Below are 24,046 nucleotides of genomic sequence, written 5' to 3' on the forward strand. Positions count from 1 at the left end.
AACTGTGAGGTGCTTCCCAGTTCTAGTCAGTGATAACCAGGATCGGCCATCACAGTGTCTTCTAACTCTTTACTCCATTCTTTTGTGTTAAACAAATGTTTAGTGTACCATTTTAATCATTCAGATTTTTATCAGTATTGTGATGTTAATTGTATATGATATTGATATGACTCACATACCATGTAATTTACCCTTGTAGTATATAACTCAGTTTTCTTAATATTCTCAAAGTTCTGTAACTATTATCATGATCTAAGTTCATAATATTTTAATTCCCTAGTGGAAACCCCACAATGCATTACCTATCTTACAGTAATAACTGATTTACTTTCTGTGTATGGATTTACCTGTTCTAAGCATTTCATGTGCAATTAAAACAAGACTGACTGGCTTCTACTTACTTATAATTCAAACCACTTCATGGTTTTTACCTACATTGTTTGTGGTCTGGAAGTCTTTCTCCTTTTTATTGTTTCACACTCACAGCTATACCAGGATTGCCAAAAATGTCACTCGGTGGAGGTAAGACTGTTACTTGCACTACTCTCAGTGATTATAAACAACTCTAAGGTTTATATCCAGAGGCACAACAAGCAGCAGAGCGAAAGGCTCGGCAGATGTGTGAGATACAGGAGTCCAAGACCTGATCAAGGCAACAGACACCATCACCCACAGGAAGTGAGTGGACAGGAAGCTCTGAATGCTCCTGCTAGGAACAGACCTCCAACTTCCCCAAGAACATAACTGGGTTTTGCCCACATTAAAGATGGCGCCAACAATGGGAGTAGGGTGTCTTGCTGTTCACTTACTGTTAAGTTGTGTGGAGGCACTGTACTATAAACACTGACGGTATTCTCAGTCAGCTGCCTTTGGGCGGAGGCTGTGGTGAGTGGTGGAGGAGAGTGAGCTTTGGCTGTGGCTGGCCCATCATTGGAGAGCTGGTCCCTGGTGCGGCAGCGGCATGAAGAGCATTGAGAGAGCGAGCTTTCAAAGAGTGAGTGAAGCAGCCACCAGAGCTGAGTGCTGCTGCCCCGGAGGCCAGCCACATCTCTTGAGCTCAGCAGGAAGCAATATGGACTCCAGGCTGCCTTTTATTTCGGGATGCCTCTCGTCGCTTTGAAAGTTGTTTCATTTTCATGACTTGAAAGAGGAAAAGGCTTTTATATTTGAGAGACTTCATCCTGGGAGTCTGGAAAAGCCTTTTTTAAGAAAGGAGAAGCCTGTTTTGCTCATGTGATTCTGAGCTGTCAGCTGTAACAAGGGCTGGACCCAGCAGAGTGGAAGTCACCCTGTGAGGAAGTGACAGCAGCAGGAAAACAAACCGTAAGTTAAATGCCCTGAACAATGGTGACAGGAGGAGCGTGGTCAAAGTGGAGAGCACGGCACGTGGAGAGGATGGTGAGGAGGGGCGTGGTCCAAGTGGAGAGCACGGCACGTGGAGAGGATGGTGAGGAGGAAAAAGTGCAGTGAGGGAGAGTGGAGTACCACCAAGAAGATGTTTGTGTCCGGGTCTAGGAGAGGATTCCGTGTACTTCCTGCTGCTCCATGATGACCCCAGCTGTCCCACCAGCTCATAAAGCTGTGAATGGAATCTCAAAGAGGTTGGTACTGTCACCTTTGTGCTGCAGCTCTGGAGAGGACGTTGTATCCCAGGAGCCTTTGGTCACAGTGACTTCTCTTTTCAAAGAAGACATTAGAGCCACTTTGAAGGATGATTCATATACAATGGTGGCAAGAGGATCTTTCACTCCAGAAGGGTTTGGCTTCCTCCTGGGAGAACCTCATCTTAGTGATGCTGAGAAACCAGTTCATGGTCGGGGAGCTCTGGGTCTGTGGTCATTGTATGCTTTCAAGAGTCCATTGGTCGGTGTGAACTAAAACCTCCAGGGACCAAGCCACAGTAGCCTGAGTCTTCTTCACATGTGCTTGACCTACCTCTTCACTCCGTGTGGAGTGCAGACTCATCGGCAGCCCCAAGTGCATCGCGAGGGCTCCAGGGACATGTCCCCCGAGCCTGCCTCAACGGGCTCCACTCTAGGCCGCTGGCTTGTAGAGAAGATAAAGTAGGCGCTCCTCTTGGCTTCTGTCCACTTTGGGTTGTTGTCAGTGAGTCCCCTTCCTGCCCATGCTGGGAATTGCTTGGAAGTACAGAGCAGGAGCCTAGTTGTGCTTCCTGGGCTTCTTTCTGCAGGCTGTCTTGTCTTTCTCACACTAACCAATAGCTAAAAATGAAAGCAAAGTACTTTTTCTTGAGTTTAAAAAAATTGTGTGTATGTACACACACACACACACACACACACACACACACACACCTGGAGCTGGAGTTATAGGTGGTTGTGAGCTGCCCAACATGGGTCCTAGGAATTGAACTTACATTCCCTAGAAAAGTGATAAGCACTCTTAACCACTGAGCCATCTCTCCAGACACATTTTCTGGATGTTTTTAATGATAATGATGTTTTTAATGATAATGTCACTGAACAATAAAGTCCTCCTTCTGCAAACAAAACAATAAAATTATATTCCAATATCTGCATCAGCAAGAGCCATATCCAAGAAGGTCTGTGTCTGTGACTATGACATTAGTGACCTTTGAGATTTTGGTATATCTTTCTCCTGTAGCAGGAATCTTAGAAGGTCTTATTAATAAAATCAAACCTAGAGTCAGTTATTGGGGTGAATGCTGGAAGATCAGAGAAGCAGAACAAGCCACAGCCACCTCACCTTGTCGATTCCTCAGCTGATCCTGTTTCCTCAGACTGGATGCCTCTGAGTCCTCATCCAGAATGAATTTCAGCTGAACGGCTGCTAAAAGCCTACAAGCTTAACCTGCCTAGTTCCTGGTCCTCATGCCTTATATACCTTTTTGCTTTCTGCCATCACTTCCTGGGATTAAAGGCTCGCTTTCTGGGATTAAAGGCGTGAGTCACCATGCCTGGCTGTTTCCAGTGTGGCTTTAAACTCACAGAGAGCCGAATGGCTCTCTGCCTCCCAAGTGATAGGATTAAAGGTGTGTGCCACCATTTTCTGGCCTCTATGTCTATCTACTGGCTGTTCTGTTCTCTGACCCCAAATAAGTTTTTTTAGGGTGCACAATATTTTGGGGAACACAATACCACCACATTCTCCTGTAGATATTTCACCCTATAATTGTCTGCTCAGACTGCCATAACACACTACCACAGGCTGGGTCACTTAAAGAACAAATATTTATCTTGTCACAGCTGAATATCAAGGTGCCAGGTATTGCCCCTCCTCTGACTACTGCAGACAGCTGTGCTCCTGTGTCCTTCCTTGTTGGCTTCTCTGTGAACAAGTGGGACTGTGGAGTTGTTCTGGTGTCTCATCTCTTCTTAGGATATGAGTCCTATAGGATAAGGCACAGCCCTCAGCACCTCAATTAACATAAACTTTTTTCTTACAATCCCTATGCTCAGTACAGTCACATGGAGCTACTTCTTCAATATCTAAGTTAGGGTGGCAGTGGGACTACAATTCAATATATACAGTGTCCAAAATAATGTTTCCATGTCTAAGTGGTCACAGCTCTAATTGGGCAAATGAAAAGAACACAACTGATGAATTCCTTTTTCCCTACAAGGAAGTGCAATAAGAGAATGAGGAAACAAGCAGAAACAAGTATTCGGGGTGAATTGGGATGTAAGGAAAAGGATAACAGTCTTCCTCGAGAATGACAGGTTGATAGCACCGTGATAAAGCAGTGGATGACTGGGGAACCTGGAAAAGAAGATAAACAAACACACTGTCCAGTAGATCAGGACAGTCTGTGAGTAACAGTAAATCACTTTGCAAGGATTTGTGTTGTATTTGCTAGCGTTACAAGGGCTTGTAGTTGGGACTGTGATTGCTTTGCTGTGGGAACTAAGTGACGAACGTGGAATGTTTATTCAACCAGTGTCAGGCATAAGGGAACTGAGACAGTTTTGGAAGAAGCTTACAGAGGCTTGCATTAACCTAAATTGGTAAGGTATTCTTTCATTGGTACATTAGAGCAAGTGGAAGGAAGGATAGAATTGGCAGGCTCCATCATAACCAGATAGTAGACCGGAGAGGAGTAGACCTAGGGAAGTTCTACCCGAGGTCCTCAGCTCCAGTGGGCAGCGGGGAGAATTTCTACTCAGAGTACTTTGAAGTATGTTTCATCTGTTTTACAGAAGGGTGCATAGTATGATTTTTCAAGGGCAATCATGATTCATCAGATTAATAGGGAATGAAAGTATGCTGATTGGAAAGAGGCCCTGGAGAAATGTTTATTTATAGGCCAACAATTGGAATATAACTCAAGCTGATTACATGTTCTTAGAGTATCTATCATTTAAGACGATTCTGGGGGATCTCCAGCCTTATTGCATCACCTCCATTAGATGTTGGTGCCATCTGCCACACTGGAGACACAGCCATCCTGGAAGGTGACCACAGAGGGTCTCATTCCCAAGGCTAGTTCTCACTAGGAGCTTGGACCTTTGACTGTAAGAAATGCTTATTTTGTCAATGGTCCTTCTTTTAGCACTAATGAGAGCCAAGTGTAACCTAGTCAGTCTCAATGGGGAGTTGTTTGTTTTGTTCCCTCTAATCAAGGACAGTGATTTGGCATCATGTGGACAGTCTTGGTTTTCAGTTTGGGGCAGAGGTATGTCCAAAGGGCAGGGTCTGAAGGTCCTACCAGGCATTTTCTACCACAGAGGATAGTCACTCAGAGCAAAGCATGATCCCGCTCAAACTGTCAGGAGTGCTGAGGTTCAGAACCCTGGCTTGCTGCAGAACTTTTCCTGTGATTCTCCATTCTCTGCCTTTCTGTGTTTGTTTGTTTGTTTTTTATTTTTATTTTTTCCTCTCTTATTTCTTGGCCTTTTGGAGTGGTGAGCTTCAAAGCATTGCTCTGTCAGACATTGGCTTAGTTTCAGTAAATTCTGGTGGAGTGGTTTGCTAGTGTGAAGGGTACAGTTAAAATGATTGCTGGCCAGCAAAGGTAGCTTTGGGTTGTTTCTAGATTCTTGTCCTCAGAGTAACAAGCTGCGCAGGTCCAGTGTGGATGGCATGTGGTCGCTGACATGCTGAAGAGGCTTACTTTACTCTCTCCCTTATCAGCTGCAACTTTTCCTTTCTCATCTGTGATTGTTGGTTTTAGTTCACCTCCGCACTCCTCAGGAAGTCCCCCAGGGAACCTTCTGTCCTGTGCATTTGGGCTTGACGGGGAGGTCTCTGTTCTGCCTCCTGTCCAGGTGGATGGGGTGGGAAAGGGATCTAGGCCTGAGTGGTCAAACATGATTCCAAGCAAGCCTCCTCCTCCAACCTCATTCACTTCCAGAGGAGCCTGTTGGCGGTTTCCCATCAACCAGGGAAACTGCTCCTGAGCCTCCCTGTCCCATTAGTTAGCACTTAATTTCCCAAGCTCCATCCTCAGGACTACAGCAGAGATGAAGAAAAAGCCTTTCAGCTGGGGTGAATGAAGATCAGGGTAGAATGGGTAGAACACAGGTTTAGCATGCACAGGGCCTTAGGTTTCATCTCTAGTGCCTTCCCTAGCCCCCAGATAAGCTGTTTTTAATGGGGTTTTGTACCAGGGAGAATAAAAGTAAAATTCACACCGTTAATTCATGCTTTTTACCTAATGTGTATGTGTACATGTGGCATGCCTGAGTGTGTAAATGTATATTCTGTGTTTGGGCGTGTGTGTGTGTGTGTGTGTGTGTGTGTGTGTGTGTGTGTGTGTGTGTGTGTGTACATGAGTGCTCCTGGAGGCCTGGGGTTGGCATCAGGTGTCTTTCTCAGTTGCACTCCCTCCTGTTCATCGAGGCAGTGTCTAAGATACAACCAGAGCTCACTGTTAGGGCTCATCTGGCTAGCCTGCTAGTCAGCTAACCTCAGGGGTCCTGTCTCCCATCAAAGTGCTGCCTGCGATCGATTCCAGGCAGGCTTTACACCCACTGACCGACAGATTCTAGACCCACACTCTGGTCCTCATGCTTGCTTAGCCAGCACATCATCCACTGCGCCAGCTCCCTCTACTGCTGCTAGTGTCTGATTTGTAGTCACTTAAACAGAGGACTAAGAAGTGAGTGCATGCCTGTTGTTGACTTTTTAAAGTGGGTTCTACCCTTCGTAAGTATATTCTAAATGGTTGGGCCCCTAGTATATTAGCAAACTTTAATCTTAGGATAGTGTGAAATGCTCATTAATGTTTTAATCTTTGATTTCACTTGTGGGTGACATTGGTCATCTTCTTATGTTTTCCATATATAAATCTTTTTGGTGAGTACTTACTACTATTTATTTTTTCTAAAATCTAATAGCAGCTTAAAGCCCTTAGCATTTAATTTAGCAATACGGTCTATTCTGACTTCAACTGGATACTCATTGCTCTTTATTTATTGGTCATGTTGGTCTAAGAACTAATAGTAGAGTCTCTGGGTAGATATTATTTGGTACTTTCTAGTACCACACAGCACCTGGTGGAGTAAAGAGATTTACTGTCTAGTATCAAATATTGATTCAGGAAATAGAGACACGTGGTTGTTAAGTTTGGAATTCCATTGTAGTTAATTGTGAAATGAAGCTTTTAATAAAAAAGGAAGTTGTTTTTGCCATGCTTATTGCAGAAAGTTCAGGTATTACATAAAAATGTAAGCATTTCACTCTCTAACACTAATAATATTTATCATTACCAATACCAGGGCTTTTCCGTGTTGACTTTTTCCATATAGATCAAAGGTTGAATAGGCAAGTGAGTGTACACTTGCAAAACCTTCTAAGACAATATCGCACTCTACAGTTTAGACATAAATAACAATGGAATCGGGGTGTGCTCGCCTGTTGAGACCAAGGCTCTGGGCTCAGTCCTTAGCACTGAAACCAGGAAAGTAACAACAAATAATCCTGAGCTAACTGTGAGATACACTGTAAAATTACTGACTTCCTCTAATTTTAAAAATTGACATTCAGAGTGTACATTTTTGTCACTAATTTTACTTGAAAGAGAGCTTTTTTTATTATAACAAATTAGAGAGAGTTCATGCTTTGCCCCATTTTGATTTTGAGAAGACCATAAGATGTTTAATTTGAGTGGTTCAGGCTCTGATCTTTCTACGCTGTGTGAGGTTTGGCGGAGGGGCCGAAAAGCTTTGCCATCTCTGCTCTGTTTGGTCTTTTGAACTGTTCTGTAGAATTTTGTTTGGGGATAAGAAGTCCCATTATACCTTACCCCAAGAAAAGAAGGAAAAGAAAGTTTGAAAAGCACTGGGCATAACATAGATTAGAAGCAGACTACTACCAGGAAATGCAGCATGGAGACCTTGCTTTTGTGGTACCTCTCTTGCTTTCAGAAAGTGTAAGTGAGTTTTTCTGAGTTTGGTGGCACCTACTAGAACTACTGTGAGTATGAGAACAGACCCTGAGAACACTGGATTTTACTGGCAACCCTGTGATACATAAACAACTTTGAAAGTTAGCCCAATGAAAAGAAAATCCAGGGTCAAAATTGCAAACTGAGAAACTGCCCCTGGCTGCTTTGGTGGCTGTTTCCATACAGCAATGGAGACACCAATAGACATCAGGCAAATGATGATTCATTGCATGGTAGCAGCTGTCTGCAAGCAAAGGCTGGTTATGGTGCTGTAGGATTATCATCTGACACATCCTGAAAGAATGAATCATCTGACAAATTTGTAGTCTGAAAGGAATGCTAAGGCTGTGATGAAGCCCTGAGTGAGAGCAAGTGCCTTCTCCAGGGCCTCTGTGGCTGCTTCCTGCACCACCAATCAGATGAAGACAGTGTTAGCTTCAGGGTCTGGTTTTTGTGGGAAACTCGGAAACTTGCTGGTTTAAGTGTGATGTACTTTGTTTTCTTTCTTTTTAATTTCTTCCTCACTTGGGAAATTAAGCGTCTTTTCAGTTGGTGGTGTTAACTTTAGGATCATTGGCTTCAAGAGAGCAGTGTTAGTGACTGTGGACCATTACTGTGGGCAGGTTTTTCCACACACCTAATTGGTATGCAGAGATCCTTGTATTACAAAGTGAACAGTGAGCCTGCATCTTACCAGCTACCAAATGTGCACCGATGCCTTGTGCACCGATGCCTTAGCCTGCTGCTAAGCTGGAAATGCAGCTTTGTGGTGAAGCTAGTTCATTGTGATCCAGCCTGAGGTAGGGGCTTCTTTATTTTCCCTATCCTGGTATTTTTGTCAGATTATTTCTGCTTTGACTTGAAGTGTCTTTGAAAGGTCTGACACAGGAACTCCTTCAGACACATCTCTGTCCTTCATGCATAGCTTCTATTTCTGCTGCCACTGCCCCGTGCATTGAGCTGGATTCCTAAGAACCCTTGTTCTTCTCTATCAACTGGCCACATTTTCAAGAACGGGAAAGTCAGAGCAGGGTGCAGTTACCAAAGGAACTGGAACTCTACATAGAGGGTGTCTTAGTTAGGGTTTTATTGCTATGAAGAGACACCATGACCACAGCAACACCCACCCCCCATCCCCAAAGCAAGGTTTCTCTGTGTGGCCCTGGCTGTTCTGGAACTCACTTGGTAGACCAGGCTGGCCTTGAACTAGAGATCCACCTGCCTCTGCCTCCTGAATGCTAGAATTAAAGGCGTGCGCCACCACATCCAGCAGCAAGTCTTATAAAGGAAAACATTTCATTTGGGCTGGCTTACTGTACAGAGGTTTAGTCCATTTTCATCATGGTGGGAAGCATTGTGGCATGCCAGCACACAAGGTGTTGGAAAGGTAGCTGAGAGTTCTACATGTGGATCCACACACAGCATGAAGAGAGCCTCACAAGAGACCTGGCTTGAACTTCTGAAGCCCCAAAGCCTACCCCAATATGACACACTTCCTTCAACAAGGTCATACCTACTCAACAAGGCCACACCTCCAATAATGCCACTCCCTATGATTCTGTGGGGGCCATTTTCATTCAGACCAACACAGAGGGGGAAAGGGAAGATGTTTTTAAAGGTATGGTTAAAGAAATACCTTAAGAACACACTGTCTTTGCTGAGTGTGGTGGTGTATGCCCATAGTCCCTGGACTATCACTATTTTTTTAAATCAAATATTTACTATTCCTCTGTGGTTTGCTCTCTTTCCAGGCTGTTGCCCGAAAGTGGGATCTCCCTTACACGAAAGGACCCAAGACTCAGACTTAGTATCTTGGGTCTCAGTCATTAGTGCGGAGGCCATAGGGTGTGATAGCGCCCCACTCTGAGGAGCCTGGGATGCTGTGTGGAGTAAACAGACTATGTTCTAGTAGAAATCATAGATCCAGGGAGAAATATAATTACAGCTGACTTTTATCCATAGAGATAATTTTCTCTCTAGTTTTTCTGTAGAAAATATGTCTTTAAGACAATAAGGTAGATACAGAATTCCCTTTAAAAAGAGCTTGACTAAAATATGAATTTTTACAGTAATAATGCCTTTCTGTTTTCAAGAGTGTGCAGCCTTCTTAGCTCTGGCTCCAAATCCATTCTTATTCCTAACATGAAGGGAAGCACATGTAACTACACCAGAGGCTGCAGGCTCTGTATCCCAATTTTTAAGTGTTCTTCTGACAGAAGCCCTCAAAAAGAAGAAGAAACTTCTTGTGGAATGAAGAAAGCAACATGTTAAAGTATGCATGCATTATATGTGCATTCCCACAAGGGAAAAGGGAGAGAAGCACAGTGAATGTATTTGTTTGTATGTGCAAAGGAGCATACAGTAATACATTTCACTGGTTTCTCTAGTTGGCCAGAGCCTGCTGAAAGATGTTTATTTATTTGTGTGTGTTTGTGTGTTATGTGTATGGGTGTGCACACACCCATACACATGTTCCACTTCAAGGGCATGCCACAGCACATGTGTTGGGGGTCAGAGGACAACCTGGGGGTGTCTCTTTTCTCATTCTAACATGTGAGTTCTGGAAATTGAACTCGGGTCTTAAGACTTGGGGGCAGGCGCCTTTGTTTGCCCAGCCAACTTGCTGACCTTGAGAGAGATTTTCTAAAGACCGCTTTACTGCCTGATGAAATTCCTAATACTGAGTTAATTCTGAGTGTTTCTTGTGTTGCATTCTGCTAATGCCGTGCTGTTTATGTATGGAGGTTTTGTGTCAGTTTCACAACAGATGTGTTTATGGTAGTATTTTGTTGGGTGGCTGTCATTGACCTATTTTGGTGTGGAAGAATTAAGAGTATTTCTTTTCTCCCCCTTTCACTCAGGACAGGCAGGCACAGTTGCAGTATTCTTTAAATGGTTTGCATTTATAGTAATTGCATTTTTATACATAGGAAGAAGAAGGAAATACTTCTAAAACACAAAGAACTTCCTGGCTTCAGGAGTGTGTTTTATCCTTATCTCCAACCAGTGATCTTATGGTGATAGCCCGGGAGCAAAAGGCCGCGTTTTTAGTGCGTAAGTACCGTTGTCTCTGCTGCCTCCATTTTAGTGCAGAGATTGGAACAGAATGTGAACTTGGAAATGTGTTATTTCTCTTCTGTATTATGTGGTGGTTCTATAATTTATTACACTACATTATATATATAAATAGAATATTTCCCTTTGGGGGTATGTGTATGTGTGTGTGTGCACATGTATATGCAGGTGCCTCTGCACATGTGTGGAGACCACAGGCTAATGTCAGGTGTCCTTCTCTATGGCTCTTCACCCTAGTTTTTGAGTCAGGGTCTCTGAACCTAGAACTCAAACTGGCATCTTATCTCTGCCTCTTGGGCACTGAGTTCACAGGCCTAAACTGCCCCTGGCTCACTCTTTTCGTGTGTGTGTGTGTGTGTGTGTGTGTGTGTGTGTGTGTGTGTGTGTGTGTGTGCATGCATGCGCATGTGCAACTAGGGATGGAGCTCAGGTCCTCACACTTGCATGGTAAGCCGTTTATGGACTGAGCCATTTCCTTAGACCCAGAGTGCTTCCTTTTTAGTCTGGGTTGCCTCTGCTTTTTTGTGGTTTTGGGTTTTTGTTGTTGTTTTTAAGCTGTCCTTCTGTGACACTTCTGAGGCAGTACTGGCCATTACCTAATTCTTGCAAGGAATACTCAGTGCTGAAAGAGCTGTAACTGGCTCCTTACAGCAATGTAAAAGAGACTTAGCTGCAGCTTGAAAACTCAGTACTGTAAATTTTCACTTGGTGCATAAGTTTTCAGCTCATAAGTTTTTGTTGAAGATGTAAATATTAAGATTTGGAGCTAGATAGACTATAAAAAAAAAACCTCATAGAACAAAATAAGATTATGTATAAGATGTCTGTGGGTAGTCCTACAGAGAAAATCCATTCCCATGGCATAACTCTAATATAAAACTTGCCCTTGCCATTTGAAAATAAAAGTAGTCTTCTGAATAAAGTTAGTGCGGTGGCATATGAGCATTCATCACTTTATTCTGCAAAAACTCTGAGTACAGTAATAAGTTGTGGTTTAAAGTGGAAGAAGGAGAGACCAAAGGCTAGGGGACCAGCTGGTCTTACAAAAAAGCTTTTACAAACTAAAAACATTATTTATTGACCTATAATAAATATCCAAGTCAGTTTCTGAAGGGGAAAGATCAAAATTTATAAGTAAGTTACTGGTTTTATTTTATCTTTTTTCCCCCCCAGCAAAGTGGAAGCATGGTGATAAAGGGAAGGAAGAAATGCAGTTTGCTGTTGGTTGGAGTGGTTCCTTGAGCGTGGACGAAGGGTAGGTGCGAGTTCTCTTGTTTGTCTGCATGTGAGATGTAGGAAATGGGTCTGTTTGTAAGTGCATCTGTTTCATGAGTACAGGTTTTGTGAGTGTGTGTGTGTGTGTGTGTGTGTGTGTGTGTGTGTGTGTGTGTCCGTGTCCTTCCCAACCTTACTGGTTGTACAGAACTATTTGGTTAGCAGATTTCCTTTTGTTGCTCTTAGGATTTTTTATAAACCCTAATCTGAATAAAACTGTTTTTCACAGACTTATTCTTTAATTTTATGTGTATGAATGTTTTGCCTGCCTGTGTGTGTGTGCACCGATGTGCCTGGTGCCCTCTGAGGTCAAATGAGGATGTCAGAGCTGAACCCAGGCTCTGCAAGAGCAACAAGAACTCTTAGCTGCTGGACCATATCTCCACCCTGGGAGGAATGTGAGGAAGTTTCAGAAAGCGTCTGATAAAATTCGTTTGCACAGTGACTGAGCTCATGGTTTTCCTTTGGTTTCTGCCTGTAGGGAGTATGTGACCAGTGCTCTCTGCATCCCACTGGCAAGCCAAAAGAGGTAAGGATGACGGTGGGCTCTGTGTCTCTTCTGCTTTGATGGCTGAGACATTACAATCGTCAATTTTATTCGTGACAGGAGTTCCACTGGGCGTCCTGACTGGACCTGCATTGTGGTGGGGTTCACGTCTGGTTACGTGCGGTTCTACACTGAGGTGAGTTGGGTCTCCAGCAGCAGAGAGAGCCAGCTGACTGTGTTGTGTATCATGTTGTGCCACCTCATGACTACTTTTTCAAGAACACATGTGGGAATCAAGAGGATAGTCTTACTAAGAATGCTGGGAAATGTGTACGTGATGATTTAGCAGTCGTTCTCAACCTTCCTAATGCTGCGACCCTTTAATACAGTTCCTCATGGTGTGGTGACCTCCACCCATAAGATGATCTTGTTGCTATTTCCTAACTGTAATTTTTCTACTGTTAGGAAATGTGCTGTAAATATGTTTTCCAATGGTCTTTGCGGGTTGCGACCCACAGGTTGAGAACTGTTGCTTTATGGGGTGGAAGAAGACCAGATGAGCAACCATCTGTAGAGGAAACAGAAGAGACGCCGTACGCTTGTGAAAAAGGAGGACTCGGTGTCTTTGGGAGACTATTGGGAAATGGTCTGTTTGCCTTGTCCCTGTTCAGTCACACTGGAGAAACCAGCAGGGCCTTTTCTGTGCTTGCTTCTAGAGTGGTGTGCTTCTGCTTGCACAACTTTTGAACGAGGACAGAGTGCTTCAGCTTAAGTGCAGGACCTATGAAATCCCCCGACACCCTGGAGTGACTGAGCAGGTAATGTAAAGATTATGTTCGGAGTAACAGTGGCAGGGCTGGAGAGAGGGCTCAGCAGTTAAGAGCACTGGATGCTCTTGCAGGGGACCCAGATTCAATTCCCAGAATACACATGGTGACTCAAAACCCTCTGTAGCTTCCAGGGGATCTAACACCCTCTTCTGTCCCCCACGGGCACTAGGCACAGGTGATACACAGACATAAATGCAGACAAAACATCTATACCTGTAAAATCAATTAGAAAAAAAGTAACAGTGACATTGTTTTGAAGCAGTTTTGTTTTGCTTTTTCTGCCTGGAAATTGAGAGATTTGTCTTGTGGCACAGTTAGCTGAGCTGGCATATTCTAGAAATGTAATTTGTAGCTAAGTGGAATACCAGCCTTTGTATTTTATAAATGAAATACTGTGTTGAGATGACTATCTTAGTGTTTTATTGCTATGAAAAGACACCATGACCACTGCAACTCTTATAAAGGAAACATTTAATTGGGGCTGTTTTACAGTTTCAGAGGTTTAGTCTGTTATTGTCATGGTGGAAAGCATGGTGGCATGTAGGCAGACATGGTGCTGGAGGAGCTGAGAGTTCTACATCTGCAGGCAGCAGAAAGAGTGAGAGATACTAGGCCTGCCTTGAGTGTTTGAAACCCCAAAGCCCACTCCCATGTGACACTTCCTCCAACAAGGCCACACCTCTTAATAGTACCAGTCCTTAGTGACCAAGCATTCAAATCTGTGAACCTATGGGGGCCAAACCACCACAGCGACTTCAGGTGAAAATACATTAATGAAACTTTGTACCTTTTCAATTTTAATTCAAGTGTCAAAATTACCTATAGTTAAAAAAAAAAGTGTCTGTCTCACAGTAAAACAGTTACCATAGCACTACTGAACCAGCATGCTTTTATTCCATTTACAGTGTAGGGTTAAAAACTTTATAATTAATCTTTCTTTTTGCACTATTTAGTTCCAGAAAACCCCATGTCAAACAGACATATACTGAATGCATACATGGACTTAAATTGCACAATAAATTACAGGAGTTATAGAAAAAGCAATCCAGTACGAGAAACTAGATTTTGTATGTCAGCATCTAAGAATGAATTAATCAATAAAATAAACAGTCAGTCAGTCACACAGTCAAAAGAAACTGCAGGGGAAAGACTGAGCTATGGCTGTCCTGAGAGGAGGAGATTCCATGGGGTGAGGTTGGCTGTGGGCCTTGGATAAGGAGCATGCAATTTGATTGGTTAGTGGGAGAAGAAAGGGTTATATTTCCAGGAGTCAGAAGAAAAGTGAGGAAAGGCTCAAATGTAGAATTTTGTGCATGGTAACTAACAAAGAAACCCATTAGAAAGCAGAATCTGATTGGTAAGCAGAGTGATCCAAGTTTGTTTGAACTCAGAATTGATGCAGAGGATTAGAAAAGCTCCCAGAGAAGGCAGAGGTGTAGTCACAGGCCGCTGGAGCACTTGTTCTTAGGCCACAGTGTGAGAGACTGGAGTCAGGGGGGTACCTGTGGGGGTGTTCGTTGTTTGGGGGTTTGGTGTTTCTTTGTATAGCTCATGTTGTCCTGGAACCCATAATCCCACCTCTGCCTCCCTAGTGCTGTGATTATAGGTGTATCTCATCATGCCTTACTTGAAACAGGATTTTTTAAAAATTACCAAGGCAGAAGATTGTGACAAAAAACAAAATTAAATCATATCTGTGTGCTTAATAAAATGGGAAAATTAGGATTGGGATGAAGCATAATTGACAAAATGCCTGCCTAGTATATAAGGCTTGAGTTAAGTCCTCAGCACTATAACTATAAGTGAATAAATAACTGTAGTATTGATGATTAGAGGCATCACACTGAGTGCCGTGCTGTAGGCCAAATGTGTATATAAAATGTGTATGATAAACTTGTGCAAATGTGTGAATTTATTTGAGAATGTGTATTGGGACAGGCCTCTGATTTCAAGTGAGCGTCTGAGGGGTATTGAGGTGTTTTGTTTGTTTATTTTTTGTTTGTTTGCTTGTTTTTACACTGGATTTCTCTATGTAGTCTTGGCTATCCTAAAACTCACTCTGTAGACCAGGCTGGTCTTGAACTCAGAGATCTGCCTATCTCTGCCTCACCTGGAATCAAAGGCATGTGCCACCACACCCTGTGAGCTTCTGTTTTTAGCACATGACTTACATCTCTATATGATTATTTCTCGTGAGCTGGAACAAAATTTTTACTCTCATCATTATCCAGAAACCATTTCCTACTACAGGCGAAGCTCATATTTGAGAGGAAGTTGAAGTCTTTGGCCAGAAGGTGTCCTGAAATTAGTTCCTGCTGCCTTCTGCTGCTTTCTCTGGCTGCTGGTATTTGCAGATGGCTGTTTTAGTAGTTAACTGAATGTGATTCTTATGTGTTTTTAAAAGGGAAGGTGTGTATTTGTTGTGTCTGTTTAAGAAAGGGTGTGTTTTCTTCGTTCCACACAGAATGAAGAGCTGAGCATCTTATACCCCGCGGCCATTGTGACCATTGATGGCTTCAGTCTTTTTCAGTCTCTCCGTGCTTGTCGAAACCAGGTGGCCAAAGGTAATGTTTTGGCAAGAAGGGTCTAACTTCTGGTGATGATAATTTTATTCAGTGTGGCCTCCTCACACAAGTGAGGTGTCTCCTGCAAGGGGATGTTGTTTAGAAGCAGGGGCTGGCGCCTCCGTGCTGTTCAGATGTTGGCAGTGGGATGTGGGAGCTTGTGAGCAGCATGCTTCACTTAACTCAGAGATATAGCTGGGTTGGGAGAAATTTGGTCACTGGGTGAGGATTTTGGTGCAGTTAGCACACCTTTCCCTGGATGAGAAGCTATAGGACACATGTACTAAAGTCCTCTGACGGTGTCCTGTGTGCTGGCCCATTTCCTCACAGGGAAGAGGGCCCAGCGGGTCAGCGCAGCCTCTTTATTTGAAACACTTGTCAATGGAAAGATCCTGGAGGTCTGAACCTCGTGTGTGAGGGCTTCATTGTTAGAGGTTGAAAGCTGCACAGATAATCAAGGAGCCTCATTGTGCTGATGATGGAGTGTGTGTGGAAGCTAGGGTCAACAGCAAGGGTGTCCGCTCAGCACTCTCCACTTTATTTGTTCCTTCCTTCCTTCATTCATTCGAGACAAGGTCGGTCACTGAACCCGGAGCTCACTGGTTCAGCAAGACTAGCTGGCCAGTGAGTCCAGGGACCTGCCTGTCTTCACCCCTCCAGCAGTGTCGTCACAGGTTTGTCACAGGTGCCACACTGTGGTTCTTACATGGCTGCTGGGGTGACAGGTCCTCATGCTTGTGTGCAATATTGAAGGAGCTATCTTGCCAGCCCGCTGAGAACAGTTTCTTAGGATATATATGTGTGTGTGTGTGTGTGTGTGTGTGTGTGTGTGTGTGTGTGTGTGTGTGTTTCTAAGCTAACTTTACATAAGATACAAAACAAGCGGTTTTTCTGGAGGGAATATAAGCCTGTGTACACCTTTAATATACCTTCAGTGGACAGATTGTCTCAGCAGGCTGTGATTGGTAAAATTCTCAAGTCTTGGTTCTGTGGTTCTTTTCAGTAAGTACATGTTTTTTCCTCACGTCAGAATACTTTGAATTTTTATACCTATTTTCATTATCTTTTAAATTGTTTATATTTAGCCCATTGTAACTTCATTATTTTGAGATTGGTGAAACAGTCACCATTACTGGGAGGCTAAAGCGAGAGGATCTCAAGTTCAGGATAGACTGTGGTATGTGAGTCTGTGCTTAGGAAATAGTCACCATGAATGTATTTACCAAAAGAGAACAACAGTTGTTTGTAGGTAAGAATTCTATTAAAAAACTAGCAAGAGACAATTGTGTTAATGATATTGATGGCTTTTTTTTAACCATAATCCCTATTTATTTGTTGTGTATAAGACCAAAATAAAGTCTGCCCTTTTAGCCAGGCAGTGTAGTCAGATGGTCAGCAGGTGCCTCAAACCTCTCGAAGCACACAGGCTTACAGACCGAGCTAAAAGCCAGGGCTCTCAGGCAGTGCCAGAGCTCACTGTTGGCAGGGCTTGCTGTTCTCGGTACTGAACTCGTTCTCCTGTTGGGCAGCGGAAGGCTTGCAGGCTCCGGCAGGGTTGTCTGCCACAGGCGAAGGCTGCTGCTCACCCAGGACCAGGGTCAGCAGGGCACTTAGTTGCGTCTGTGTGTGTTGCCATGCATGAGTAAATCTCATTTTAGGAGTTTTTTAAATTACTGTGCTTCCTTATAGTTGACATTTTAGAATAGTAAATTTTATATTAGATGTCTTTTTGATAAACGTCATTCTATCCATCTTAATTGTCTGATTTTTTATTTTTGACAGCTGCGGCATCAGGCAATGAGAACATACAACCACCACCGTTAGCTTATAAGAAGTGGGGTCTGCAAGATATTGACACTATTATTGATCATGCTAGTATTGGTAAGTATTGCTAGTTCTATTTTTATTCTTTCACTTTTTTATTGACGCATCTAACTTATTAGAAATTGACATTTTATTCTTACATGAAAAAAAAAAATCCACTGCCTTCAGTGAGACACTGGGAAGTTAGTTCTGAATTTTTTCACTAGGTTTGTATCTTTAAGATGGAGTAGCAGTTTTAGTAAAGATTTAATTATGCCCTCGGCATTAATACTGTAGTTCTCAGTAGTCACTCACTCTTTTGATGTCATTTGTCTGCTGACATTCTGATTCTTGTAATGACCTTACTTTGGACCAATAGGACATATATGAAGCAGATTTCTTCCCATGGCAGTATCTGAAGGCCTGTCGTGTTTTCAAGAGTAGAGAATCAAAGACTGGTATGGTGGTACATACCTGTCATCTCAGGGCTTGGGAGACAAGGCAGAAGGGTTGGGAGTTGGAGGCCAGACTACATTATATAAGACTCATATACCAAAGGAAGGGGGCAGGGAGCCAAAGCAGAAATAAAGAGCTAAAAAGTCATGACTCTGTCCAGAAGCACGAGGCTGACTGAAAGATACATGTAAGATTAGACAGCTGTAGTAGGAATCAAGGAGAAAGAGAAAGCTCCAGCATGGAGCAACATGACGTAATCTGACAGTAAGAGAATGAGCCCTCTAGCAGCCAGGCTGTCAATCACTGCTAAGCCTGAAGAGTTAAGGGTGGACGGGAGTCCTCCTCAAACTTAGAGATAGTGACCGGGATCGGCACCTGGGGAGCAGGATGACTTTCCTTGGGCTCACGGCCAGTTTTCAGGGAAGGAGCCAGGGAAAAAGACATCCCATCTTCATTCTCTGTTCTCTCTTTGGTCTCCTGACGGATTCCCATTGTCTGAATTCAGGCGGAAGTCAGCAGGAACTGTTGAAAGTCTGATCTAGGAAAGGCAGGAGTGGTGTGGAGGGCTGACAGAAGGCTTCGTCCTCACAGCCCTGTATGTCATTCTTGTGTAGACTACTCTAATGAATGCCTTCTTGGTAAACAGTTTGGTGTGTCTTCAGTTTTTTGCTAAGAGAAATGCTAACATAAAATTTCCAAAGTGTTGAGTTCAGCCCAGGGTCTCCTCCCTGCTCTGTTAATTAAACTTTGGAACAGTGAAGCTGGCTGGGGAAAATGATTGGATAGAAAACATTGTTCTATTCATTTACTCCCCAGCCTACAAATGAGAAAACAAAAGGTGCAATAAACTTTATTTTATGTACATCTTTATGTAAAGTCTTAACTCATTCAGTAAATAAATAAATACCTGTTATTCCTTAGGTAATGCTGGTGCTGGAAACATGACAATCCAGACCCTGCCCTGGGAAAGCTTGTGTTCTGTGATAGAGATAAACATAACTAAATGAGTAACTGTGGTGCTCTCAAAACACTAGTGGGCATTGTGGAGGAACTCAGCAGAGTTATGTTCTAGAGGACTGGTTCTCAACCTGTGGGTCACAACCCATTCACAGGGTCGCATAGCAGATAGCCTGCATATTTACAGATATTTACATTGTGATCCATAGCAGTATGGAAATTACAGTTAGGAAGTAGCAATGAAATAATTTTATGGTTGGGGTCAGCACACCATGAGGAACTGTATTAAAGGGTCACAGCATTAGGGAGGTTGAGAACCGCTGCTCTAGAGTAAAGGAAGTGCTAAGAAGAGACCTCTCCAGAGGACACACCTGGACTGAGACGGAAAGGGTGAGAAGGAGCCAGCTGCAGGAAGATTTGTAGCCAGAGCATTCTCAGCAGAGGACACAAAATGAACATTGGCCTGGGGACCCCAAAGACCTCAGAGGATCTGAGAAACAAGGGAGGTCAGCATGGCTTGATAGTCAGAGTGAGTGTGAAAAAGGGGAGTCAGGTTGGAGATGTACAGAGGGTCAGAGCTGAAAAGAAGGAAGTTGAATTTTATTCTGAATTCATGGTTTCTAAGACAGCCAGGACTATGTAGAAAAGCCCTGTCTCAAATAAACAAAAACAAAAGTACCCCTCGGGTGCTCTTTAGAGACAGGTGTGGAAGAGAAAGCAAAGCAATAGGAGTATTTTGGTGATTCAGGCGTGTGAGAATGATAGACTTAGGGCAGAAGCAGTAATGTGGAGTACATTGTACAGTCGCTTGGGTATCAGTTTGAGAAATGAGAGAAAAGGACTCAAGGACCCACCCCCACCCTCCTAAGTGATGGGATCGCAGGTGATGTCTTCGTTGTTAAGTGTGAGCAGCTGAGTGGATAAGCAGGTTGTTCACTGGAAGGAGAATGAGGAGGATATTTACGGAGGGCAAGACAAGAGTGGGGTTTTTGCATGTTGACTTGTGGCAAAAGCACATTCTGGTAGAGCCTGGAGCAGGCAGACAGACGTGTGATCTGAATGAGGTTCAGAGGCAGTTGGGGCTGCAGGTAGAAGTGGTTTGGGTGGGTCCTGTGAGACAGCAGCTTTCAAGACAAAGGGTGGGTCACTGGATTTGGCAGCTTGGATCTCTGTATTGACTTGATGAGCAGTTGGAGGGGAGAGGGGAGCCCAGAAGCCAGACTGGAGTGGGTTTGTTTCATAATAAATGTGTCCACTTGCTATTTTCAAAGTAACAAATAAGTACAAGAAATAAAATTACAGCATCTCCACTCCTCATCTCCAGTGCTGGCCAGTTTTTTGAACACTTTCACAGATGTCCAAACTTGACCTCCAATACTAAATTCTTGATTTCTTTCCCCCACACTTGCTGCTCTTTTCTCACTCTTCTTCTACCCGCCTCCTCCCTTGATCCCTCCCAGTTGCACTCAGGGCCTATTGCTTGCTCAGGTGCTGGTCGGCCTTGTCTCCAAGCCTGTCTCTCACTGCACTGGATGTGCTGATTTGGCTCCACAGAACACCCAGGGGCCTCCTGCAAAACATTGTAATTGCTGCTCCCCTGCCTGGAACATTGCCCACCTAGCCATGTGCTTTTTCCCTCACTCAGTGCAAGCCCCTGTTCACATGTCACTGTCAAGGAAGCCCTCATAGGTATGAGGCAGAAGTGAAAGTGGTCCAGTGAACTTGACTTTATGGAGATTTATGTGCAGAGGAAATTCAGTGTGTTTCACAGTATGGCAAGGGCTTGTGTTCAGGGAAAACTTCCAATGACAAGATTATAACCCCAGTGGGAAAATCTCAACTAAGGAAATAGAAGTATAGTTGAAAGCTTTCTCAGCCACGAGTAAGATTTATATCATTCTTAATGAAAACAGTGAATGTGAATTTATTTTTTAAAGTGGCTCTACAGCTTTTGAAGGGATGGGAGAAGAGGGTCCTCAGTGAGCTATTTCACCCTATATGCATGAAGCACAGTCCCAGCACTTGTGACAAAAACATCGTTCGTCTAGATCCAGCTGCCAACGTGCAGCAGTGTGTAGGCTAGAAGACCAAGTTAGTATTGCTGCAGAGAGCAGGCTAGCCAGGTCTGTACCAGCCATTAGTGCCAGACAGTCTGCTTTGTTCAGCATATGGATCGCAAAGGATTGGGAGTTGGGAAAGTGTTAGGACAGCGGGGCTGGGGTTGGGTCTTGTGTCAACAACTGTTTCTCTCAGGAGCAGAAACTTCTTAAGTTTTACTTAAGATTTACTCTGGAGAGCATGTGGAGCAAGATTAGTGCAAGGGCTTCTGGGAAGGGCTATAATGGAAGATAGATCTAAGCTGGATGATAAGGGAAAGGGAACCCAAGAGTTGCTTGATAACTAGAGGGGGAAATAGCAGGATTAGAAGGTTGAAACAGTTGGTAAAATAGTAATATCATTGCAAAGGGTCATTAAAGTAATGGAGATAAAAAACAGCTATGCTTGAAATTCAGGTTAATGCTTTTAATATTTATCAGCATTTTAAAAAGCAAAGCATTTTATAGTTTTGAAATAAAACTAACTCAGTAGCATCTTAGAACAGATGTCAAAAATAATCACTTAAATGAAGTCATTTTAATGTATTCAAACTGTGGTTCTTGTCTCTTTTTTCTTTAAATTATAAGGTATTATGACTCTGTCACCTTTTGATCAAATGAAGACTGCTTCCAATATTGGTGGATTTAATGCAGCCATTAAAAACAGTCCACCTGCTATGTCTCAGTATATCACTGTGGGGTCCAGTCCGTTCACTGGCTTCTTCTATGCTCTAGAGGTATGAGTTTCACCATGAGGAGAGCCACTCTTGATTTTTAACTTGCCTAAAAGTTAGATATAGTAACATAGCCTTAGAAAGATTAAGTTTAAAATTCTAAGTTTTACCTGAAGCTAAAATTAATCACAAGTGTCTTCTAAAATTTTTTATAATTAAAGAAGTTGTTGTGTATAGATAGTTGTGTCTGTGTGATGTGTGTGTGTGAGAGTCAGAGGACAACTCTTGGACATTTGCTTTTCCTTCTACCTTGTAGCTGGCTGAGATGAACTTCCAGTTCCCCCGCCCACCTCCCTGGGAGAGCCGGGCTTACAGATGCACACTACTGCATCTGGCATTTCCGTGTGGGTTCTGGTGATTGAACTCAGGCCATCAGGCTTATGCTGCATGTACTTTTACCCACTGTGCCATGTGAGCAGTCCAAGTTTCTTATAAGTTATTTAGATTACCTGAAAAGCTTTTAAAATCACAGCAAAGCTTTGGGGGAGTTGGTACACCACTTGCTTAGCATGCCTGAAGCCCAAGTTGGATCTCCAGCAACGTATAAGACCTATAATTCTAGCATTGGGAGAGATGGAGGCAGAAAGATCAGAAATTCAAGGTCATCTGTACTACATAGCAAGTTTGAAGCTAGTCTGATCTACATGAGATCTCGTTCCCAGCTCCCCACAATGTGCTGTGTGTGTGTGTGTGTGTGTGTGTGTAACAGAAACCCAAGGTAAAACCAATAATTTTTGGTCTCTGAAGCCCTAAGTTTTTTGACAGCTACATTTTGTTTAAATATTGGTGCAGCTGCGGGTTAATTATGTCCACCCACCAGGGATTAGAATAAATGAACTGTGAGACAGAGCAAGCCCCCATTATTGTTGATAGAAGCTTTGAAAATTGTTTCCTAAATAGAGAAAAGTTAACCATTACATTTGGCAACACTTCTCACTTAAGAAGTAGCCTTCTCTGGATGTGCTGAACTATCTTTTTGCTGTTACACAAATATATATTTACTAAAAAAGAAAGGGGCAGGGGAGAGCTAGTTGTGTACCACTGGGAAATCCACAGCACAGCCTCCTTGATTTTCATTAAGCTACAGTTTAAAGAGAGAAACCCCAAAGGTTGGTTCTAGGCCCACATCAGCTCGGCACAACAGGAAGTCCTTGCTTCAGGCAGTGTATTAGTTTGCATTGCTAAGGCCAAAATACTTGGGGAGCACCTTGGGCTGCTCGTGGGTTTTACCTCTAAATCCTAGGCTTACTCAGTCTTCTTGCTGCTACTGAGGCTGATGCCTCCATAAAGAGCCGCTGGTGCAGACTTTGCAACCTGCATTTATGTAAGTCTCCTGTAGAAGACAAGCTCCATCTCAGTTTTGTGTGCATGCCTGTTTTGCAGGGAAGCACTCAGCCACTGCTGTCTCATGTCGCACTCGCAGTTGCAAGTAAACTGACTTCCGCTCTCTTTAGCGCTGCCAGGTAATGAAGCTGCGTTTTTAAATGGTCTGATTTGGGCTGGCTTGATTGTGCTTAGACTTTGGTAGTCAGTACTCTAAGACCCTTGAAATCGTTCCCCTAGTTTATTTTACTTACGTGTGTCCTCTCCCTTCAGCGGTTGGCTTGGTTGGAAAAGCAAGCACGAAGAAGAAACTGGCCAGAAACAGAAGCCCAAGATGGAACCAGCCACTCCCCTAGCTGTGAGGCAAGTCTGTGAGCGCGTCTCTGTTTCTCCCTGGGTGCTTTGAGCAGCGCTGTTATATTTACACTTACTTGGGCCATAGTTGATTTTCTTATTCCGTGACTCTGCGGGCTCCTGAGAATTACTCCTCATGTGGAATTCTTTTTCAACCAGATCATGAGTTCCGTGATGAGGGTAGCCCTTCAGAACTAGGTTTCCTTCTTGTTTTACTCTAGAACATCGAAGTGTATCAGTTTTGTTGTTACTTTAATTTTGGGGAAGAGAGGGCTTGATTTTTGCTTGACTTTCTTTGTAATTGTCGCTTGTTACCTAATACAAAATACCACTATAAAAGTAATACTGCAGCTCCCTTTTTTAAAGATGTTCTTCACCTGGAGAAAGCCGACTAATTAACTGTTAGTAAAATCAGTTTTTTGAGGTTTGTAGATTTTCATTCATTACTTTCTAAGCAAAGGAAGTTGCTTTTCTTCTGGACAGTCCTGGGACTTCCTTCATGCAAGGCAAGCACCACACTGACCTGTTTCCCAGTCTCCCTTACCATATGTTACAACACACCTGATCGCTGATGTGACCAAGTTTGTCAAGGGCTTTTTCTATGTGAGCTCCCTTCCTTTTCATTCCGTTTGCTTCTGGCGCACTGAGAATTCTCATAAGTTGGTTACAGTCCAATAGCACTTTAGCAGAAACTCTGTAGAAAGTTCTTGCTTCAGACAGAGGGTTAGT

General features: G+C 43.3%; 1 protein-coding gene and 1 non-coding gene across 6 annotated transcripts in view; both read left to right on the plus strand.

The window, feature by feature from the left end:
• Rab3gap2 (RAB3 GTPase activating non-catalytic protein subunit 2) overlaps positions 1-24,046 on the plus strand; it is an 84,860-nt gene that overhangs the window by 20,528 nt on the left and 40,286 nt on the right. For 4 of the 5 annotated variants that reach the window (XM_052737931.1, XM_052737930.1, XM_052737932.1 and 1 more), the window contains exons 3-12: positions 10,294-10,417; positions 11,612-11,693; positions 12,195-12,242; positions 12,321-12,396; positions 12,917-13,018; positions 15,495-15,594; positions 17,377-17,475; positions 21,495-21,643; positions 23,024-23,103; positions 23,237-23,326. In XM_052737931.1, the coding sequence (XP_052593891.1) occupies positions 10,294-10,417; positions 11,612-11,693; positions 12,195-12,242; positions 12,321-12,396; positions 12,917-13,018; positions 15,495-15,594; positions 17,377-17,475; positions 21,495-21,643; positions 23,024-23,103; positions 23,237-23,326 (950 nt within the window). Of the gene's footprint in view, positions 1-10,293; positions 10,418-11,611; positions 11,694-12,194; positions 12,243-12,320; positions 12,397-12,916; positions 13,019-15,494; positions 15,595-17,376; positions 17,476-18,578; positions 18,692-21,494; positions 21,644-23,023; positions 23,104-23,236; positions 23,327-24,046 lie in introns of those variants that run through there. The other variant, XM_052737934.1, reaches the window with a different exon arrangement.
• On the plus strand, positions 18,547-18,678 carry LOC128110196 (small nucleolar RNA SNORA36 family). Its single transcript, XR_008218152.1, has one exon. It is a non-coding gene; the product is annotated as a small nucleolar RNA SNORA36 family (small nucleolar RNA).

The sequence above is a fragment of the Peromyscus californicus genome, unplaced genomic scaffold, assembly GCF_007827085.1.
Source record: "Peromyscus californicus insignis strain IS unplaced genomic scaffold, ASM782708v3 Scaffold_14__1_contigs__length_90479793_seg_2, whole genome shotgun sequence".
NCBI classification, from domain to species: Eukaryota; Metazoa; Chordata; class Mammalia; order Rodentia; family Cricetidae; genus Peromyscus; species Peromyscus californicus.